We start from the raw sequence: 20,688 nt of genomic DNA on the forward strand, positions 1-20,688 counted from the left end.
TTCCGTGTACAGAGGGTACACAGTTGTTATCTTTAACCTTTACAAAGCACCACACATTTGAGAGAGACATTTAAAACGTGTTTCAACGGTTCTGCAAGCTTAGAGTTCACAAGTTGACATTGAGAACCGAAAAACACCTCACAGCTGCTTTCACTGACTGTCAGAAGACCTTCCAAGGTTGCTGAAGAACTTTCCAAATAGTGGGCAAGTGGTATTTTAAATCTTTTTGAATCTAATAATAAGGGTATTGATGATAACATGCAACCTTTATTGGCTGCTTATTCTGTACCATTCACTCTGCTAAGTGCTTGATGTGCATTAGCTGATGTAATCCTCACTACAGCCCTACTGTTGTTATCCTAGTTTTACAAGTGAGGAAACTGACTACGGAGAGAGGTTAGTGATTTGGCCAGGGTTATACAGCTAGAAATAAGTGACTGAGCTGGGATTTGAGCCCTCACTTTTAATCCCTAGGGTGTAGTCCTCTTCCAGCAGGAGTGGGATGAAAGTGTGGGGAAGGGAAGATATTCACTGTTTGCCAAAAAAATTGTGTAATGGCAGTATTTTACTTACAGCTTCTATCGAACAAGCAAGGGTGATAAGTAACACAGGGAAAGTCACAGAAAGAGACTGGGGAAAAATGTTTAAGAACATATTAGACTTTTTATTTAGTCTGAAGTGTATTTAGCCCACAGCACAGTCTAATAAACCCACAAACTTCCTTGTAGCACATGCTGCCCTTCACAGTCTGCAGTTAGTGCTGTTGAAATTTTCTGCTACTGTTAATGGATTTTCTTTGTACTTCTGCATTGTCTCTCCACCTCTGTCTTTGGACCAAGTGCAGGTTGCTTAAGTTGACACATGTTTTCTGAGACTGATACAGCTTTCTGAGTGCTCTGTGAGGATAGAACCCTTGACCTTGGTATCGTGAGTTGTATTGTTTATCTGTAATGTTAGATCTTAGGGTCTAAGGCCCATCCTATCAGGGATTTTCTAAGGCCTAAAATTACCCTCCTGGTATAAGACTTGAAGTTGTTAAATTAATATTGGGCCCTAATGAGAATAGACTCAATATCACCAACTCTTGAGTAACTTACTAGATGTCAAGCCTGTGCTAAGTGCTTTTCATGCATTAGCTCCTCGAGTCCTTTCAGTTATGCCATAAGGTAGGTGTCATTATTTTCATATTTTATAATTGAGGAAACAGACATGGGTGAGACACTTGCCCAAGGCTACATAGCTAGTAAGTGTCCAAGTTGATTCAAACACAGGCAGCCTGACTCCATGGCCTGGGCAGGTAACTATATTCTTACTCCTTTCTTTTTCTCATCATAGAATTTTATTAAGAACTAATAGGCCTTCTCTATGTCTTTTATCATTTCTTGAATTTCTGTTGGCCTCATCTTTCTTTATGCTGGAGGTGTTAGATGTGCCTACAGAGTTGTACTGTGCCCCTTAGGAAATTTAGTCTTTGGGTAAGGAATTTGTAATTCAGGATACAGGGAAATAGAAGGGGATTCAGTTTTGTAGTTCCTTGGGACAAAAAAGGACAGATAACCTCTCAATGGAGTATGTTGACCATTTTCACTTAATATGCTTGGGCCAGCCCAGGAGATAGCTCTTGTGAAAAGTAAAAATGTGTTCTCAGAAGTAAAACTGTGATCCCTGTGACAGTAAAGGAACCTTGATCATAATAGGTTTTTCTTTTTCTGAGTTTATGGTGAGAAAAGAACAGTAAAATCAAAGGACTAGAAAAAAACCAAAAGCTGGGTTTCTTGAAATTTGGGGCTCTAGGGCTTCCCTGCTGTTGCGGTGGTTAAGAATCTGCCTGCCAGTGCAGGGGACACGGGTTCAAACCCTGGTCCGGGAAGATCCCACATGCCGTGGAGCAACTAAGCCCGGCACCACAGCTGCTGAAGCCCACACACCTAGAGCCTATGCTCCGCAACAAAAGAAGCCACCGCAATGAGAAGCCCGTGCACCGCAACGAAGAGCAGCCCCCGCTCGCCACAATTAGAGAAAGCCTGTGCTCGGCAACAAAGTCCCAACACAGCCAAAAATAAATAAATAAATTTATAAATAAATAAATAAATAAATTTGGGGCGCTATACAGTGCAGGCAGGCATTTTAAACAAGAGTTGTTTCTTCTGTGTTTTTTTTTTTTTTTTGGCAGTTAGCTTCAGGCTTTTTGCATTTCAGTGCTGAGTTGAAGCAGGAACCACATGGATTTTGTTCCCTGCTCTTGTCCTTTGCATAGCACAGTGCCCAGCATGTGCTTGGTACTCAGTAAATATTCCAGCCAGTGAAGCGACATTTCCAATACCAAGATTTTAAAGAAGATAACAATGTGTTCAAAAAGTATACTTCTTTGGTATAGATAATTCCCCCAAGAAAGAAATAATTTATCTCATGTTGAGTAGATTTTGTCACATCCCCAGTATCACAAACCTTGTCCCTTCCTCTGAGGAGGCTTGGGCACTTAAGGAGCATCTACAGAGCTGGAGGTCTTTGGCTAGGTCTGCTGTTCTCAGCAGCCACATCTGCAGCAGTTCCTGGTGGTGCCAGAGGCCCTGAAGAGCCAGCCGTGGCCCTCATTTCCCTCGGTGCGTGAGTCCAGTTGCTCACTGTGCTGCTTACTCATCCAAAAGCCTTTCAAGACATATCTACTGCTCTTGAAAAATGGGAGAAGCCATTTGGGGCTGCTACTTCTTAGCATTAAAAGAGATTTATTGTCCAAGAACTGGCTTTTAACATTTTGAAGTTCAAATACACAGGTTGTTTCCTGAAGGAAAGCCTCCCCACCCCACCCCCAAAAAAGTCCCTGCAAAATCTGTGTTCAGAATTGGTCATCTTTCCTTAGTGGCTTAGCTTACTTGGTCAGATTAAGAAAGCATAGGTAATTAAGAATCCACACTTGAATTACATCATCAGAGTGCAGTGAAAAGCTGCTGAAAAGCTTAAAAGTGGCTGTAAGGTTCAGACCCTATGAGGGTAGACGGCCAGGTTTTGCCTGGTACAGCTTGAATCTCGTCCTTGAGGTTGATAGTGCGGCATTTCCTTTTGCAGAACACCCTTCCTCTCTTCAGGCAGCTTGTCTACACTGGTGAGGCCAAAGCACACAACTTCCTATCTTTGGGCTAATGCCTGTGTGAGAGTGAAACCCAGATAAGCCTTGGCCTCTCAGCTGCCTCTAAAAATTAATGAGTTTTAAAAGCTGGAATTGTCTCTTTGTTACTTTCTACTAAGGCTAGACTGGAAGATTTGATTTACTTGTGTCCATATTCACAAATGCACATGTGCCTTTGCAGCTTTGCCTACAGGGGACTGTTTCCCCTGATTTTATCTGTCTTCCAGTCCAAGGAAACAAGTTGTTAGTATTTTAAAGTCTGGTTCATCTTGGACCTCTTGACCTTGGCCAGAAGTTTTGCTTTTGGTGTTACACACTAGTTGCTTAAAACCTCCTGATAGGATTCTTATCTATCATGTATTACTATTATTATTATTATCATTGGGTTTATTGAAAAGAAGGAATTGGCTTTTCACTCCATACCAGTTCCACTGGTCCTCTATTTTTTCTCACATAGATGCTGACATTTGTTTTAAAAAGCTCTTCTGTAGGGAATTCCCTGGCAGTCCAGTGGTTTCAGCGCTTTCACTGCCAGGGGCCTGGGTTCAATCCCTGTGTGGGGAACTAAGATCCCGCAGGCCATGTGGTGTGGCTGGGGAAAAAAAAAAAGCTCTTCTGTAACAATCATTGCTTATGATTTGGTTCCAAATAGGCTTGACTTCAGTGGCTGTGAAAGTGCTGACTAGAGGCAAAAAAAAAAAAGAAGAAAAAAAATGATATCACGGGAAACGTTGACCATTGTTGGTTGAATATGTATTAAAATTGCAGCTGTCAGTTTATTGCACTTCAGTAGCTTCTGCTAGTTCCAGTAAGACTATCACGTATCAGGAAAAATTGTAGAGATGTAGGATATTGACCTGCAGGGTTCAGTTAGCCTGTGAACCTGCTGCCATAGATGTTACTTTTGGCAGTTGCTTTCTCTCCTAAGTATAACTTTTAAAAGCTGAAGAACAGAATAATTGAAGCCATGCATCTTGAATAGAAAGCACGTTTTCAGGATCTCTCTCTTAACTTTTTCCTTTTCCCCACTGGTTCACCTAGGCCGATGCAGATAGTTTTTACATGGCATGCAATGGCCGCCAGTTCAACTCAATAGAAGATGATGTTTGCCAGCTGGTCTATGTGGAGAGGGCTGAAGTACTGAAATCTGAAGATGTAAGTGTGAATAATTCTTATATTTGATATAAACATATCAGAATGGTATAAAGTTGAAAGTTAAGATATCTGCGGAAATGTCCAGAATAGGCCAGTCCATAGAGACAGAAAATAGATTGATTGCCAGAGGCTGGGGGAGAGAGAATTGAGGAGTGACTGCTAACAAGAACAAGGTTTCTTTTGGGGGTGATAGAAATGTTCTAGAATTAGGTGGTGGTGTGATGGGTGCACAGCCTTGTGAATATACTAAAAACCACTTTAAAATGGCAAATTTTATATATGTGAATTTTATCTCAAGTTTAAAAAATTGTCCAAAGTATTTTTTTTCAAAAGGATATTATCTGTGTGTTGAAAATGAGTATGTATCTATTCCAGATGGATGAAACGTTGCCTAGAGCCTAAAAGAAATGTTTTTGTTTGAAATATTAACCCTTAATCCTCGTCCTGAGTTTTGATTCTGTTTTGATAGCAATTTATGATTCCCCTGATCTCCCACCCTCCATGGGAAGCTTTCCTATAATACATGCTGTTTGAATCATTTTACAAAGTAGTAGATCTAGCTAGGTTATGCTTTTAATATTTCCTTTCTTTCTTTAAAGTAGCCCTAAAGGTCTTTTTACCTTGAATTCAGCTTGTTAGGAATAAGTTCTGATTAGATTGTTCTGAAATTAGATTAGGTAAAATAAAAACTGGCAAAGAATAAAATCAGTCTTCCCTTTTGCCAGTTGCTGGGCAAGGCCTCAGTTTTAGAAATTCCTTTCTCTAAATGAACACAGCTTCTTGAGAGATTTCCTGTAAATATCTTCTCTTCAGGGACCGTAGATTAATGTAACTTTTCTCAGTGTGTCCTCATTTGTACGCCTTACCTTTGCCTCAATAGTCCCACAGTTGGCAGGGCTTGGGTCAGACACCGCTATGTTAGAGGTGCCTTTCTTGACCACCTAGATTGTTATGCCCCCTATTTCACACCGTGTTCTTTCATAGTATTTATAACCATAGGTAATTATACTTTTTAAAATTTTGAATTTTGTATGTCTCTCTACTAGAGTCTAAGCTGTGTGAGGACAGGGACAGACTTTGTTTTCTGGGACTTACTGAATCTGTTTTTGCTCACCATTGCCCCACACCTAGAACAGTGTCTGGCACACATAGCAGGGAATTAATAAGTATGTGCTAAATGAATAAATAAATAAAATCACTGTTGTTGATACTGTTATCACTTAGTGGAAAGTGTCAAGTTTTAATTTACTTTGTGGAAAAATCATTCAGATACACTCCTGTTCTCCTGCTTTTATTCCTTTGTGTTCTGGTATAGTCATGGCCATTCAGAGTTAGAGCAAGGAGTCTGGTAACAGAAGATTCTGGCAGCAGTCTCCCTTCCTAGAATGTCAGCTCTGTGAGGGCAGGCATCCTTGTCGGCTTTGTTCACCACTGTATCCATAGTGCCTAGCACAGTGCTGGGACTGTAGTAGGTGCTTAATTAATATTTGTTGCATGGATGAAAATCTTACCAATTTATTTTCACAAAGCAATAATACTGAGAACATCCTGCGAGGAGTCAAAAAGTAACAGGAAAACTGTTGCTTTGGAAGAAAAAAAAAAAATTAGAACCCGTGGATGACAAGTGAGGCTTATTCGAGGTGTTTCCCTGTAGGGGGCCAGCCTCCCTGTGATGGACCTAACGGAGCTCCCCAAGTGCACAGTGTGTCTGGAGCGCATGGACGAGTCCGTGAACGGCATTCTCACCACCTTATGTAACCACAGCTTCCACAGCCAGTGTCTGCAGCGCTGGGATGACACGACGTGAGTGCAGGAGGTTACCCCCCTACCCTGTCAAAGCTCATTATTACCCTTTTCCAGAATTAAGAACAGCCGCCCCCCCAAAATGAATCACTCCAAGTTTTTGACTTTATAAACCCGGGTACCACGATGGTGAAGAGGTCACATAGAAGGGCCTTCCGTGTTTCTTCTTCGCTTTCCTCAGTTCACGTGAGGATCAGCATTCCTAGACCAAGTCCCTTTTAGTGTGCCAGTTCTGAATGCTTACGGAATGTCCCAAAGCAGCATGAATTGTTCTTTCCTTCGAAGAGCCAGAAAATGAGGGGGTGGGGGGAAGTTTAGCTTTGAGGCTCTCGTGCTAAAATGACATCCTGGTCTAAAATCTTGTTTATCACCTGCACTTTATGTCTACTCTTTACTTTGGCTTTCTTATCAAAGGGTGCTGGGCTACAGCAATCTGACATTTTGGATTTATCATGTTGTTGGTGGCTTGGTGGCCAGTAGTAACAGTAGTCACTAAGTATGAGGCACACACACACCTATGTTCTCCTGTTTCCCAGTGCAATAGAGGCCCTATTTGTAGGGTGGCATTGTGCAGACAAAGAACTGAGGTGTAACCTGTACCTTTTTTTTTTTTCAGTCAGAGGTTGCTGCTCCTTTTGCAAACTGCATTGTGGGTCTTAGCTAGAAAGGCCTTGTGGCCTTCAGACCTTGTGGGTTTCCCAGTACAGAGAGGAAGGTGCAGAATCAAATAATCACACAAATAAATGTGAAATTACAGCCATTGCAAGTGTTACAAAGGAGCAGTGTTGCAGCATTGTGACTCGAGAATAGGGCCCTGACACAGCCAGGGCTGTCTTGAGAGGCAGCCTCTCAGGGAGGATGAACAGGAGTTAGCCAGCTGAACAGTGGAACTGGCGAGAAGGCAGTGTAGGGGAGGGGGTGTGCATGGGAAGGGGGAAATCACGTTCCAAAGCCCAGGAATAAGGAGGGGCGAAAGTCCACAGGAGTCTCTGTTCTCTGCCCCAACGTGGTCAGCTTTACAGAGCAGGGACCCTGTCTGGCTGTTCTCTGCTATGCTGCTCACACTTAGCAGGAGACGTGGTGCGTAGGAGGAGCTCAGTAAATATCTTTGAGCAAATAAATAGACCCTGGCTTTTCCGTGGCTTGTTTACCTGGAGAAGAATCTTGCCCCAGTTCTGTGGAGTCCTTCGTCAATTCTGAGGTATCATTTGAGGATTCTTCAGAGAATTGTCCAGGTTTAAATTTGCCTTGAATAAAGCCACGCTGAGATGTTTGTGTTCCACAAAGTGTCTGTCTGTATCTTGTGTCCATCTGCTACACCGTTTAAGTTCTGGATGCTTCTTTGTTTCCTGCCACTCCAATTTTACTTTCCGTACAAGTTAATTTTTGTAAAACCATAGCATTTTCAAGTTGGAAGTTTCCTCAGGGACCATCTTGTCCAACCTCCTCATTTTATAGAAGAGGAGACAGAGGCCCAGAGGTGAAAATTAGCATGCTCAAAGTGTCATGACAGAGAACAAATGCCAGAACTGGGTCCAGAATTCAACCTACCGGGCAGCTGCCCTCAAAACCATACAGTGCCTTCAGCAAGTGGGTTTTGAGCCTCTCTATGTGCAAGTACAGTGCTATGTGCCGAGGGGGAGAGAAACAAACACAGACCCTCCTCAGGAACATTGATCTGCTAAGGGAGAGTCACACATACATGTATGCATACAATTCGAGGTAGAGATGAGAGAGAGCCAGCTGCCCCGCTGGGGTGGTCTGGAAGGGTTGCTTACAGAAGGCGGTATTGGTACCAGGTCACGAAGGGTGGTTTTTTGTCAGGGAAGGACATTCTGAGAGGATTTCCCCAAATATCTCCTCAGGAAAATAAGATTACAACTCAAAATTATTTTTGAAGGGAAGGCAGGAAGAATTGAATGAACTGTTATTTCTTAATAGACAGATGAGATGGTATATCATAGAGGGCTAATTGTATAGTACAGATAAGTTTTTTTTTTATAACTTTCCCCCCTTTTTCCTTTTTATTCTCAGGATCATACATTTCGGAAAGATCATTTTGGCACAGTGTAGAAAATTAGATTTCAGAATTCGTTTGCTGTTTTCTTATCCCACCACTACCACAGCTGCCACAAAGACTGAAGTGATGACACAGAGCTAGTTCCTACGTTTGACAAGACTGCTTGTGGCGGCCTAGCTGCCACTTCTTTTTTTAAATAAATTTATTTATTATTTATTTTTGGCCACATTGGGTCTTGGTTGCTGTGCGCGGGCTTTCTCTAGTTGTGGCGAGTGGGGGCTACTCTTTGTTGTGGTGCGTGGGCTTCTCATTGCAGTGGCTTCTCTTGTTGCGGAGCACGGGCTCTAGGCAAGTGGGCTTCAGTAGTTGTGGCACACGGGCTTCAGTAGTTGTGGCTTGTGGGCTCTAGAGCACAGGCTCAGTAGTTGTGGTACACGGGCTTAGTTGCTCTGCGGCATGTGGGATCTTCCCCGGCCAGGGCTCGAACCCGTGTGCCCTGCATTGGCAAGTGGATTCTTATCCACTGGGCCACCTGGGAAGTCCCTAGCTGCCACTTTTGTTACTTCTTCAAGTTTGTCCTGTCTTCTCTTTTGGTACTAAAGAAAGAGACAGACTAAATCCTTTAGCTTTCTCTTGGGAGACATAGTCCTTATCTGTGATAAGAACTTAGTGTTCTTCCTGCTTATTTCCATTTCTTGGTTTTATCTATTCAGTAGGGTAACAAACTGATACTAGTTATATCTTGAGCATTCTTCTTGGTGCCAGTTCACTTAGCCTCAATTATCACCTACTTTCTATCATTTTTGCCCATTGGACACAAATATTCGTGACTGGTACTTAGCATTACTTTGTCTTGAGTATAAGGGTTAATGGATTTTTTCAATTTTTTTTCATTTTTATTGAAGTATAATTGACAATTAAAAATTGTATATATTTAAGGTGTACAACTAGATGACCCGATATACATCGACACTGTAAAATGCTCACCACAGCCAAGCAAGTCAGCATATCCATCACTTCACACCTTTACTGTTTTCCCTTTTTGTTTTTACTTTTTTTTTTGTCGTGAGAACAACGAAGCTCCACCCTCTTAGTAAATTTCAAGAACATAGTACAGTATTGTCAATTATACTCAACATTGATGTGTACCAGTTCTCTAGAACTTACTCATCTTGCATAACTGAAAGTTTGTACCTCTCAACCAACATCTCCCTGTTTCCCCCTTTTACCAGCCCCTGGTAGCCACCTTTCTGCTCTGTGTATCTATGAGTTTGGCTTCTGTGCCATTTTTATTGGCTTTTTGTAAATTGAAACTTTAGTGCTCACCGAGCACTGGTATCTTTTTCCAGATGAAATTCATTGTATGATAAAACGTTGTATGTGTTTCATGAAGGACATTAACTTTTTTTTTTTAGTGAAGTTTACTACAGAATTTAGTTTCAACTCTTAGGAGCAACCTTGAGAGGACAGGGTACATTTTGGATGATTTAAAACTTTGAGAACTGGGGATAAGGTAGATTGATGTAAAAATACATTGTGGGTAGCCAGACATGAAACAAAATTAACAACTCATCTCAAGTCTCTAATTCTAACCTATAAATATTTAGTTCTTTGATTACCTAAGCTTTAGACAGAAGAGTGGAGAAAGATATGAAGCAGATCAAGATTTTTCCCTTATCCTCAGCTTTATTGAGATTTTGTGGGACTTCCCTGGTGGTGCAGTGGTTAAGAATACACCTGCCAATGCAGGGGACATGAGTTCGAGCCCTGGTCTGGGAAGATCCCACATGCCGCGGAGCAACTAAGCCTGTGAGCCATAACTGCTGAGCCCACGTGCCACAACTACTGAAGCCCGCGTGCCTAGAGCCCATGCTCCACAACAAGAGAAGCCACTGCAGTGAGAAGCCCGTGCACTGCAACAAAGAGTAGCCCCCGGGCTTCCCTGGTGGCGCAGTGGTTGAGAGTCTGCCTGCCGATGCAGGGGACACAGGTTCATGTCCCAGTCTGGGAATATCCCACATGCCGCGGAGCGGCTGGGCCCGTGAGCCATGGCCGCTGAGCCTGTGCGTCTGGAGCCTATGCTCCGCAACAGGAGAGGCCACAGCAGTGAGAGGCCCACGTACCGCAAAAAAATAAACAAACAAACAAAAAGAATAGCCCCCACTTGTAGCAACTAGAGAAAGCCCTCATGCAGCAACGAAGACCCAATGCAGCCAAAAATAAATTAATTAATTAATTTAAAAAAGATTTTGTGTTTTTTTTTTCATTTCGTTTGTGAATAGCTTGAAAGCATTTGTCTTTTGAATGATGTCCTTAATTACAATAAACTTAAAACTATTATATAAGAGAGGGAGGATATACAATTGCATTTTTGACTTTTGGGTTCTGTGACAGCTGTCTTTTATATTTAATCTGTATTTTTTTTTTTTTGATGTCCTTTATAGGTGCCCTGTTTGCCGATATTGTCAAACACCAGAGCCAGTAGAAGAAAATAAGTGTTTCGAGTGTGGCGTTCAGGAAGTAAGTAACAAGTGGTGGGGAAGAGTAACGCACGCGGCTTTAATCGTCTGGGGTTTTCTTCTGCCCAGTGTGGCGTAAATTCTTTTCAATTCTTTTTGAGACTGAGTTTTTTTTTCTTTTTGTCCAGGGTCAGGCAAAAAATAAAAATACACAAACTATTTTACTCCTACACAAAATACTTTATGGTTTCATTCTTTGGCCTTTGAAAACACCTAGACTTTTGTTGATAATTGTGATTATTTTTTCTTGCTATTTACATAGAGTTCCATAGAATCCAGAGCGAAAAACGAATTGACCCCTAAAAGCATCCTTGCTTGTTGGGTTTTAAACATATTTATTCAGAACTCCTGTAGAAACAACTCTAAACCTCATCCGGTGTCAGGCTCTCCCCTTTCCACCCCAGTGGACCAGGTCATGTGTTTTTATGTAACTAATTAAGATCTTACCTCCTTCTCGGCAGAACCTGTGGATTTGTTTAATATGTGGCCACATAGGATGTGGACGGTATGTGAGTCGACATGCCTATAAGCACTTCGAGGAGACCCAGCACACATATGCCATGCAGCTCACCAACCATCGAGTCTGGGACTATGCTGGAGGTGAACACCACTCCCATTTTCTAATTTGGATTCATTCTTTCTGAAAACATCTCCGTCAGAACCTCTCCCCTTGCTCTCACAGCTTGAAGTCTTCCTGACAGCTGTGGCAAACTCCAATTCTCATGGTGCCCCATAGGGCACTATTTCCTGTGAATGGCCTGCATTGCAGAGGATAAAGAGAGTTAATACTTACACTCTGCCTTCTCACTCTTTTTTTTTTTTTAATTCAAATGATTTAACCCACTTTTAAAGAAATATTGCAAGGCATTTAATTTGGATCTGTAAAAACATAATTTTGTCAAAGTTAAAGGCTTATGGAGACCCTTTTCATTCTGAAGAAACATGCCTTGGTTGACTCATTCTTTTCTTTAGATAATTATGTCCATCGACTGGTCGCCAGTAAAACAGATGGAAAGATAGTACAGTATGAATGTGAGGGTGATACTTGCCAGGAAGAGAAAATAGATGCCTTACAGTTAGAGGTAAGATATTTTATTAATAATTACTGAATACCTATGTCTACTGCTTTTTACTACTCTAACTTGAAAGGTTGTTTGGGCTTTTAATTTTGCCATATGCCCTGCATGTTAGCTTTTGTTTTAAAGATCTGTATTGCTCTGAAGGATTATAAAAATATTTTTATTCCATCTGATTTTCTTCTTTGAAAATCTAATAAGTTTCACTGAGCCTTATTACCTTCAGTGTCATGTTCCTGGTTGTCTCAAGTTCAGTATTAGTGTTGTCCTCTATAGCTGTGATAAAGGTGGAAGTTAAGAATCTTCCTGGGCTTCCCTGGTGGCGCAGTGGTTGAGAGTCCGCCTGCCGATGCAGGGGACACGGGTTCATGCCCCGGTCCGGGAAGATCCCACATGCCGCGGAGTGGCTGGGCCCGTGAGCCATGGTCGCTGAGCCTGCGCGTCCGGAGCCTGTGCTCCGCAACGGGACAGCCCACAACAGTGAGAGGCCCACGTACAGCAAAAAAAAAAGTTTAAGAATCTTCCTGTTGGGGGGGATTCCCTGGTGGTCCAGTGGTTAGGACTCCATGCTTCAACTGCAGGGGGCACGGGTTCGATCCCTCGTCGGGGAACTAACATCGCACATGCTGCACGGTGTGGCCAAAAAATAAAAAATAAAATAAAATATATTCCTGAAAAAAAAAGTTATAAAAAAAAATTCTTCCTGTTGGCATCACAGTAGCAATTGGAAATTGAGCAAACTTGGTCAGGATAAGTTAACCCCAATAGCATCTTTCCATGCTGAGAAGCTTTTTCCCATATATTGGGCTGGCTTTTATAATTGGACCCTTATATAGATAAAGCCATTTTTAGGGTTTTCATATAATTGAGGAAGCAATAAAATTACCACAGTCTTATTTTTCTCATAGCAGTAAACCCCATCTACTATAAAATTGATGTGTAAATTTTATATTAAGGAAGGAGAAGTTTAACATGAGTCCTATTTTATAAATTTCAAAATGATTACTTTAAAAACAAATACCTTAACCTTGTGAGGAGGTGGACATTTGAAAACTTGCTTATCTCTAGACTCTTAAGGTCAGTGGGATGGCCTAAAATAGAGCTGATGTTACCATTAATAAATTGTATTGATGTGAAAAAAATTCAAATCTTTTTTTTAAAAATATTTTTTATTTATTTTTATTTTTGGCTGCATCAGGTCTCAGTTGTGGCATGCAGGATCTTTCATCACGGTGGGAGGCCTTCTCTCCAGCTGTGGTGCTTGGGCTCCAGAGTGCGTGGGCTCAGTAGTTGCAGCACTTGTGGGCTTAGTTGCCCCGCGGCATGTGGGATCTTAGTTCCCCGACCAGGGATTGAACCCGCGTCCCCTGCATTGGGAGGCGGACTCTTAACCATTGGACCACCAGGGAAGTCCCCCCCAAAATTTAAATTTTTAATGTTAAGTTTTTAGTAACTCTTCCAAATTAAGTATGTTCATCTGGTGAATACTTATTGAGGGCTGCCATCTGTTAGCCACTCTTCCATGTGCTGCTGGGAGCTCAGCATTAAATAGACACCCTGCCCTCATGGAGCATACATTCTAGTGACACACACATAGAGTCTTCCAATTGTCCTTTCTTTCTGTTGCTCTTTCATTCTCTTCTCTGGCCTGCAAACATGATTAGATCTCTTCCAGTCTCCTGGAATGGTCTTTCCAGAATGCAGATGTGATCTTGCCACTCCTTGGCTCTTATTTCTTGATATCATACCCCAGAGCCTTCCATAGGCCCCATCTCTCCATACCCTACACCCCAGCCTCATTGGTCTCACTTCATGTCTGAAGCAATTCTGAACATCTGCAGCTCACATCTTGTTAGTTCTCTGGAATCTGTCTCCTCCTCCTGTCTATCTGTCAAGAGTCCTCTCAAATCTCACCTTCTCTCAGAAGTCCTACCGGATCCTATCCTTTCTCTGTAGTTACACAGCACTGTTCATTCATTCATGCACGCAGGCAGCAAACATTTCTTGACATCCAGAATGTGCCAGGCACTGGGGGTACAAAAATGAAGATATAATCCTTGCTTTCAAAGAGTTCAGTCCAGTCAAGGAGAGAGGCAGGCAAACCGGTGATTAAGTGCTAATGTCATAAGTGCTGTTAATGATAGGCACAGTGTCGTGGGAGCCGAGAGAGGCAATTAACCCAGGGCTGGGAGTGACAGGGACAGCTTCCTGGAGGGGGCAGATGGATGAGCTGATTTGAGTTACACTTTGATTTAAAACCATGTAGGGAACTCCCAGCAGCTTGGGGTCTATTCCCTCTGCCATCACGGAACTGCCCCGGAGCCCGAGGGGAGGGCGGCCTCACTGAGGCTGCCAGCTCTGGAGGGGCCCCGGCGGCCGAAGCCACGACAGTCATGCGGACGGCGGGCCGTTGTTTCAACAAGTAACTTAAAGACAAAATGGAAAAACAAGGAGGTTTGTGCCTGAGATCATGTTGATGTGAAACTGGGGATGGCCACCTTGTGCCAGCCGTGTGGATGAAAGGCTCTTGGTGCTGCAGCCAGGGGTCAGTGCTGTGCCTCTGAGGTGGGAGAGCCAACTTCAGGACACTGGTCAACAAGAGACCTCCCAGCTCCACATAATATCAAACAGCAAAAATTTCCCAGAGATCTCCATCTCTACACCAGCACCCGGCTTCACTCAACGACCAGCAAGCTACAGTGCTGGACACCCTATGCAAAACAACTAGCAAACAGGAACACAACCCCACCCATTAGCAGAGAGGCTGCCTAAAATCATAAGTCCACAGACACCCCAAAACACACCACCAGACGTGGACCTGCCCACCAGAAAGATAAGATCCAGCCTCATCCACCAGAACACAGACAATAGTCCCCTCTACCAAGAAGCCTACATAACCCACTGAACCAACCTTAACCACTGGGGACAGACACCAAAAACAATGGGAACTACGAACCTGCAGGCTGCAAAAAGGAGACCCCAAACACAATAAGATAAGCAAAATGAGAAGACAGAGAAATACACAGCAGATGAAGGAGCAAGGTGAAAACCCACCAGACCAAACAAATGAAGAGGAAATAGGCAATCTACCTGAAAAAGAATTCAGAGTAATGATAGTAAAGATGATCCAAAATCTTGGAAATAGAATAAACAAAATGCAAGAAACATTTAACAAGGACCTAGAAGAACTAAAGATGAAACAAACAACGATGAACAACACAATAAATGAAATTAAAAATACTCTAGATGGGATCAATAGCAGAATAACTGAGGCAGAATAACGGATAAGTGACCTGGAAGATAAAGTAGTGGAAATAACTACTGCAGAGCAGAATAAAGAGAAAAGAATGAAAAGAACTGAGGACAGCCTCAGAGACATCTGGGACAACATTAAACGCACCAACATTCGAATTATAGGGGTTCCAGAAGAAGAAGAGAAAAAGAAAGGGACTGAGAAAATATTTGAAGAGATTATAGTTGAAAACTTCCCTAATATGGGAAAGGAAATAGTTAATCAAGTCCAGGAAGCACAGAGAGTCCCATACAGGATAAATCCAAGGAGAAATACGCCAAGACACATATTAATCAAACTGTCAAAAATTAAATACAAAGAAAACATATTAAAAGCAGCAAGGGAAAAACAACAAATAACACACAAGGGAATCCCCATAAGGTTAACAGCTGATCTTTCAGCAGAAACTCTGCAAGCCAGAAGGGAGTGGCAGGACATATTTAAAGTGATGAAGGAGAAAAACCTACAACCAAGATTACTCTACCCAGCAAGGATCTCATTCAGATTTGATGGAGAAATTAAAACCTTTACAGACAAGCAAAAGCTGAGAGAGTTCAGCACCACCAAACCAGCTTTACAACAAATGCTAAAGGAACTTCTCTAGGCAAGAAACACAAGAGAAGGAAAAGACCTACAATAACAAACCCAAAACAATTAAGAAAATGGGAATAGGAACATACATATCGATAATTACCTTAAATGTAAATGGACTAAATGCTCCCACCAAAAGACACAGATTGGCTGAATGGATACAAAAACAAGACCCATATATATGCTGTCTACAAGAGACCCACTTCAGACCTAGAGACACATACAGACTGAAAGTAAGGGGATGGAAAAAGATATTCCATGCAAATGGAAACCAAAAGAAAGCTGGAGTAGCAATTCTCATATCAGACAAAATAGACTTTAAAATAAGGACTATCAGAAGAGACAAAGAAGGACACTACATAATGATTAAGGGATCGATCCAAGAAGAAGATATAACAATTGTAAATATTTATGCACCCAACATAGGAGCACCTCAATACATAAGGCAAAAACTAGCAGCCATAAAAGGGGAAATCGACAGTAACACATTCATAGTAGGGGACTTCAACACCCCACTTTCACCAATGGACAGATCATCCAAAATGAAAATAAATAAGGAAACACAAGCTTTAAATGATACATTAAACAAGATGGACTTAATTGATATTTATAGGACACTCCATCCAAAAACAACAGAATACACATTTTTCTCAAGTGCTCATGGAACATTCTCCAGGATAGATCATATCTTGGGTCACAAATCAAGCCTTGGTAAATTTAAGAAAATTGAAATTGTATCAAGTATCTTTTCCGACCACAACGCCATGAGACTAGATATCAATTATAGGAAAAGAGCTGTAAAAAATACAAACACATGGAGGCTAAACAATACACTACTTAATAACGAAGTGATCACTGAAGAAATCAAAGAGGAAATTAAAAAATACCTAGAAACAAATGACAATGGAGATACAACGACCCAAAACCTATGGGATGCAGCAAAAGCAGTTCTAAGAGGGAAGTTTTTAGCAATACAAGCCCACCTTAAGAAACAGGAAACATCTCAAATAAACAACCTAACCTTGCACCTAAAGAATTAGAGAAAGAAGAACAAAAACCCCCAACATTAGCAGAAGGAAAGAAATCATAAAAATCAGATCAGAAATAAATGAAAAAGAAATGAAGGAAACGATAACAAAGATCAATAAAACTAAAAGCTGGTTCTTTGAGAAGGTAAACAAAATTGATAAACCATTGGCCAGACTCATCAAGAAAAAAAGGGAGAAGACTCAAATCAATAGAATTAGAAATGAAAAAGGAGAAGTAACAAGGGACACTGCAGAAATACAAAGGATCATGAGAGATTACTACAAGCAACTCTATGCCAATAAAATGGACAACCTGGAAGAAATGGACAAATTCTTAGAAATGCACAAACTGCCAAGACTGAATCAGGAAGAAATAGAAAATATGAACAGACCAATCACAAACACTGAAATTGAAACTGTGATTAAAAATCTTCCAACAAACAAAAGCCCAGGACCAGATGGCTTCACAGGAGAATTCCATCAAACATTTAGAGAAGAGCTAACACCCATCCTTCTCAAACTCTTCCAAAATATAGCAGAGGGAGGAACACTTCCAAATTCATTCTACGAGGCCACCATCACCTTGATACCAAAATCAGACAAGGATATCACAAAGAAAGAAGACTACAGACCAATATCACTGATGAACATAGATTAAAAAAATCCTTAACAAAATACTAGCAAACAGAATCCAACAGCACATTAAAAGGGTCATACACCATGATCAAGTGGGGTTTATTCCAGGAATGCAAGGATTTTTCAGTATATGCAAATCAATCAATGTGATAAACCGTATTAACAAATTGGAGAAAAACCATATGATCATCTCAATAGATGCAGAGAAAGCTTTCGACAAAATTCAACACCCATTTATGATAAAAACCCTGCAGAAAGTGAGCATAGAAGGAACTTTCCTCAACATAATGAAGGCCATATATGACAAATCCACAGACAACATCGTCCTCAATGGTAAAAAACTGAAAGCATTTCCACTAAGATCAGGAACAAGACAGGGTTGCCCACTCTCACCACTCTTATTCAACATAGTTTTGGAAGTTTTAGCTCAGAGAAGAAAAGAAGAAAAGGAAATAAAAGGAATCCAAATCGGAAAAGAAGAAGTAAAGCTGTCACTGTTTGCAGATGACATGATACTATACATAGAGAATCCTAAAGATGCTACCAGAAAACTACTAGAGCTAATCAATGAATTTGGTAAAGTAGCAGGATACAAAATTAATGCACAGAAATCTCTGGCATTCCTATATACTAATGATGAAAAATCTGAAAGTGAAATCAAGAAAACACTCCCATTTACCATTGCAACAAAAAGAATAAAATATCTAGGAATAAACCTACCTAAGGAGACAAAAGACCTGTATGCAGAAAATTATAAGACACTGATGAAAGAAATTAAAGATGATACAAACAGATGGAGAGATATACCATGTTCTTGGATTGGAAGAATCAACATTGTGAAAATGACTCTACTACCCAAAGCAATCTATAGATTCAATGCAATCCCTATCAAACTACCACTGGCATTTTTCACAGAACTAGAACAAAAAATTTCACAATTTGTATGGAAACACAAAAGACCCCGAATAGCCAAAGCAATCTTGAGAACAAAAAATGGAGCTGGAGGAATCAGGCTGCCTGACTTCAGACTATACTACAAAGCTACAGTAATCAAGACAGTATAGTACTGGTACAGAAACAGAAAGATAGATCAATGGAACAGGATAGAAACCCCAGAGATAAACCCATGCACATATGGTCACCTTATCTTTGATAAAGGAGGCAGGAATGTACAGTGGAGAAAGGACAGCCTCTTCAATAAGTGGTGCTGGGAAAACTGGACAGGTACATGTAAAAGTATGAGATTAGATCACTCCCTAACACCATACACAAAAATAAGCTCAAAATGGATTAAAGACCTAAATGTAAGGCCAGAAACTATCAAACTCTTAGAGGAAAACATAGGCAGAACACTCTATGACATAAATCACAGCAAGATCCTTCTTGACCCATCTCCTAGAGTAATGGAGATAAAAACAAAAATAAACAAATGGGACCTAATGAAACTTCAAAGCTTTTGCACAGCAAAGGAAACCATAAACAAGACCAAAAGACCGCTCTCAGAATAGGAGAAAATATTTGCAAATGAAGCAACTGACAAAGGATTAATTTCCAAAATTTACAAGCAGCTCAAGCAGCTCAATAACAAAAAAACAAACAACCCAATCAAAAAATGGGCAGAAGACCTAAATAGACATTTCTCCAAAGAAGATATACAGACTCCCAACAAACACATGAAAGAATGCTCAACACCATTAATCATTAGATAAATGCAAGTCAAAACTTCAATGAGATATCATCTCACACCAGTCAGAATGGCCATCATCAAAAAATGTAGAAACAATAAATGCTGGAGAGGGTGTGGAGAAAAGGGAACACTCTTGCACTGCTGGTGGGAATGTGAATTGGTACAGCCACTGTGGAGAACAGTATGGAGGTTCCTTAAAAAACTACAAATAGAGCTACCATATGACCCAGCAATCCAACTACTGGGCATATACCCTGAGAAAACCATAATTCAAAGAGAGTCATGTACCAAAATGTTCATTGCAGCTCTATTTACAATAGCCCAGAGATGGAAACAACCTAAGTGCCCATCGTCGGATGAATGGATAAAGAAGATGTGGCACATATATACAATGGAATATTACTCAGCCATAAAAAGAAACGAAATTGAGCTATTTGTAATGAGGTGGATAGACCTAGAGTCTGTAATACAGAGTGAAGTAAGTCAGAAAGAGAGAGACAAATACCGTATGCTAACACATATATATGGAATTTAAGAAAAAAATGTCATGAAGAACCTAGGGGTAAGATAGGAATAAAGACACAGACCACTAGAGAACAGACTTCAGGATATGGGGAGCGGGAAGGGTGAGCTGTGACAAAGGGAGAGAGAGGCATGGACATATATACACTACCAAACGTAAGGTAGATAGCTAGTGGGAAGCAGCCGCATAGCACAGGGAGATCACCTCCATGCTTTGTGACCGCCTGGAGGGGTAGGATAGGTAGGGTGGGAGGGAGGGAGACACAAGAGGAAAGAGATATGGGAACATATGTATATGTATAACTGATTCACTTTGTTATAAAGCAGAAACTAACACACCATTGTAAAGCAATTATACCCCAATAAAGATGTAAAAAAAAAACAACCATGTAGTTCTTCTTGAAGTCAGCTTAAACAGAAACCTAAGGGTTTTTTAAATTGTACATTTCTCTGTTTGTCCGTATAGATTGTAAGCCCCCAGAGGACCAAAGTGTAATTGTCATCTCTGTGTTCCCCTAGTTTATTGAGTAGAGTGGAACCAAGGTGTAATATACATTCTGTATGTTCCTCTTAATCTTCTGCATGTCATTAAAAGTCAGGTTTTAATTGAATTTCGGAGACTGACAACTGTGACTTATGTTTTGGTGTTCATTCTCTGTTCTTGTAGTATTCATATTTACTAACAAGCCAGCTGGAGTCTCAACGAATCTACTGGGAAAACAAGATAGTTCGGATAGAGAAGGACACAGCAGAGGAAGTAAGTTTCTGGTCTGGTGACTGCTCAAATGCCACATGCCAGGACAGCCTGATGTTGGGGGGAGAATGAAGAGTACAGGGAAAAAGGGGTCTCAGAGTCTTCCTTCTCAGTCTCATCTATAGGTAGAGAACTGGTTTACCTCTAAAAAGAAACCTTTGTTACATGTCAGTTAAATCTCAACAAAGCTGGGGGCTAGTAAGGGGTAGGAAAAAGAAAAGATTTGGAATCAGTTGGCTCACCCCAGTAACCTAACTCTACATCAAGTTTCCAGGGACAAGTAGTAAACACCTGACTTGTCACTATGCTAGAGACGTAGCCCCAGAAGATCGTATCAGGGAACAAGAAACTAGACCACAATGAGAATGAAGTTAGTCGAAAAGAGGAAAAGGAAGAGACAGAAGTACGCTATTGCAAATGTAGTCAACTAAGCATAATTTAAAAGGGAAGGGAAGCAGACATATATTCTCACCTAGGA

At 41.1% G+C, this 20,688-nt stretch overlaps 1 protein-coding gene across 1 annotated transcript in view; it reads left to right on the top strand.

Annotated features, from left to right (window-relative positions):
- Nucleotides 1–20,688, top strand: part of BRAP (BRCA1 associated protein) — a 37,802-nt gene that overhangs the window by 7,015 nt on the left and 10,099 nt on the right. Inside the window, exons 5-10 of the mRNA XM_007464867.1 lie at nt 4,169–4,282; nt 5,937–6,085; nt 10,550–10,625; nt 11,086–11,224; nt 11,597–11,706; nt 20,124–20,213. Of these exons, the coding sequence (XP_007464929.1) occupies nt 4,169–4,282; nt 5,937–6,085; nt 10,550–10,625; nt 11,086–11,224; nt 11,597–11,706; nt 20,124–20,213 (678 nt within the window). The remainder of the gene's footprint in view (nt 1–4,168; nt 4,283–5,936; nt 6,086–10,549; nt 10,626–11,085; nt 11,225–11,596; nt 11,707–20,123; nt 20,214–20,688) is intronic.

Source organism: Lipotes vexillifer, unplaced genomic scaffold, assembly GCF_000442215.2.
Source record: "Lipotes vexillifer unplaced genomic scaffold, Lipotes_vexillifer_v1.1 scaffold2030, whole genome shotgun sequence".
Classification (NCBI taxonomy): domain Eukaryota; kingdom Metazoa; phylum Chordata; class Mammalia; order Artiodactyla; family Lipotidae; genus Lipotes; species Lipotes vexillifer.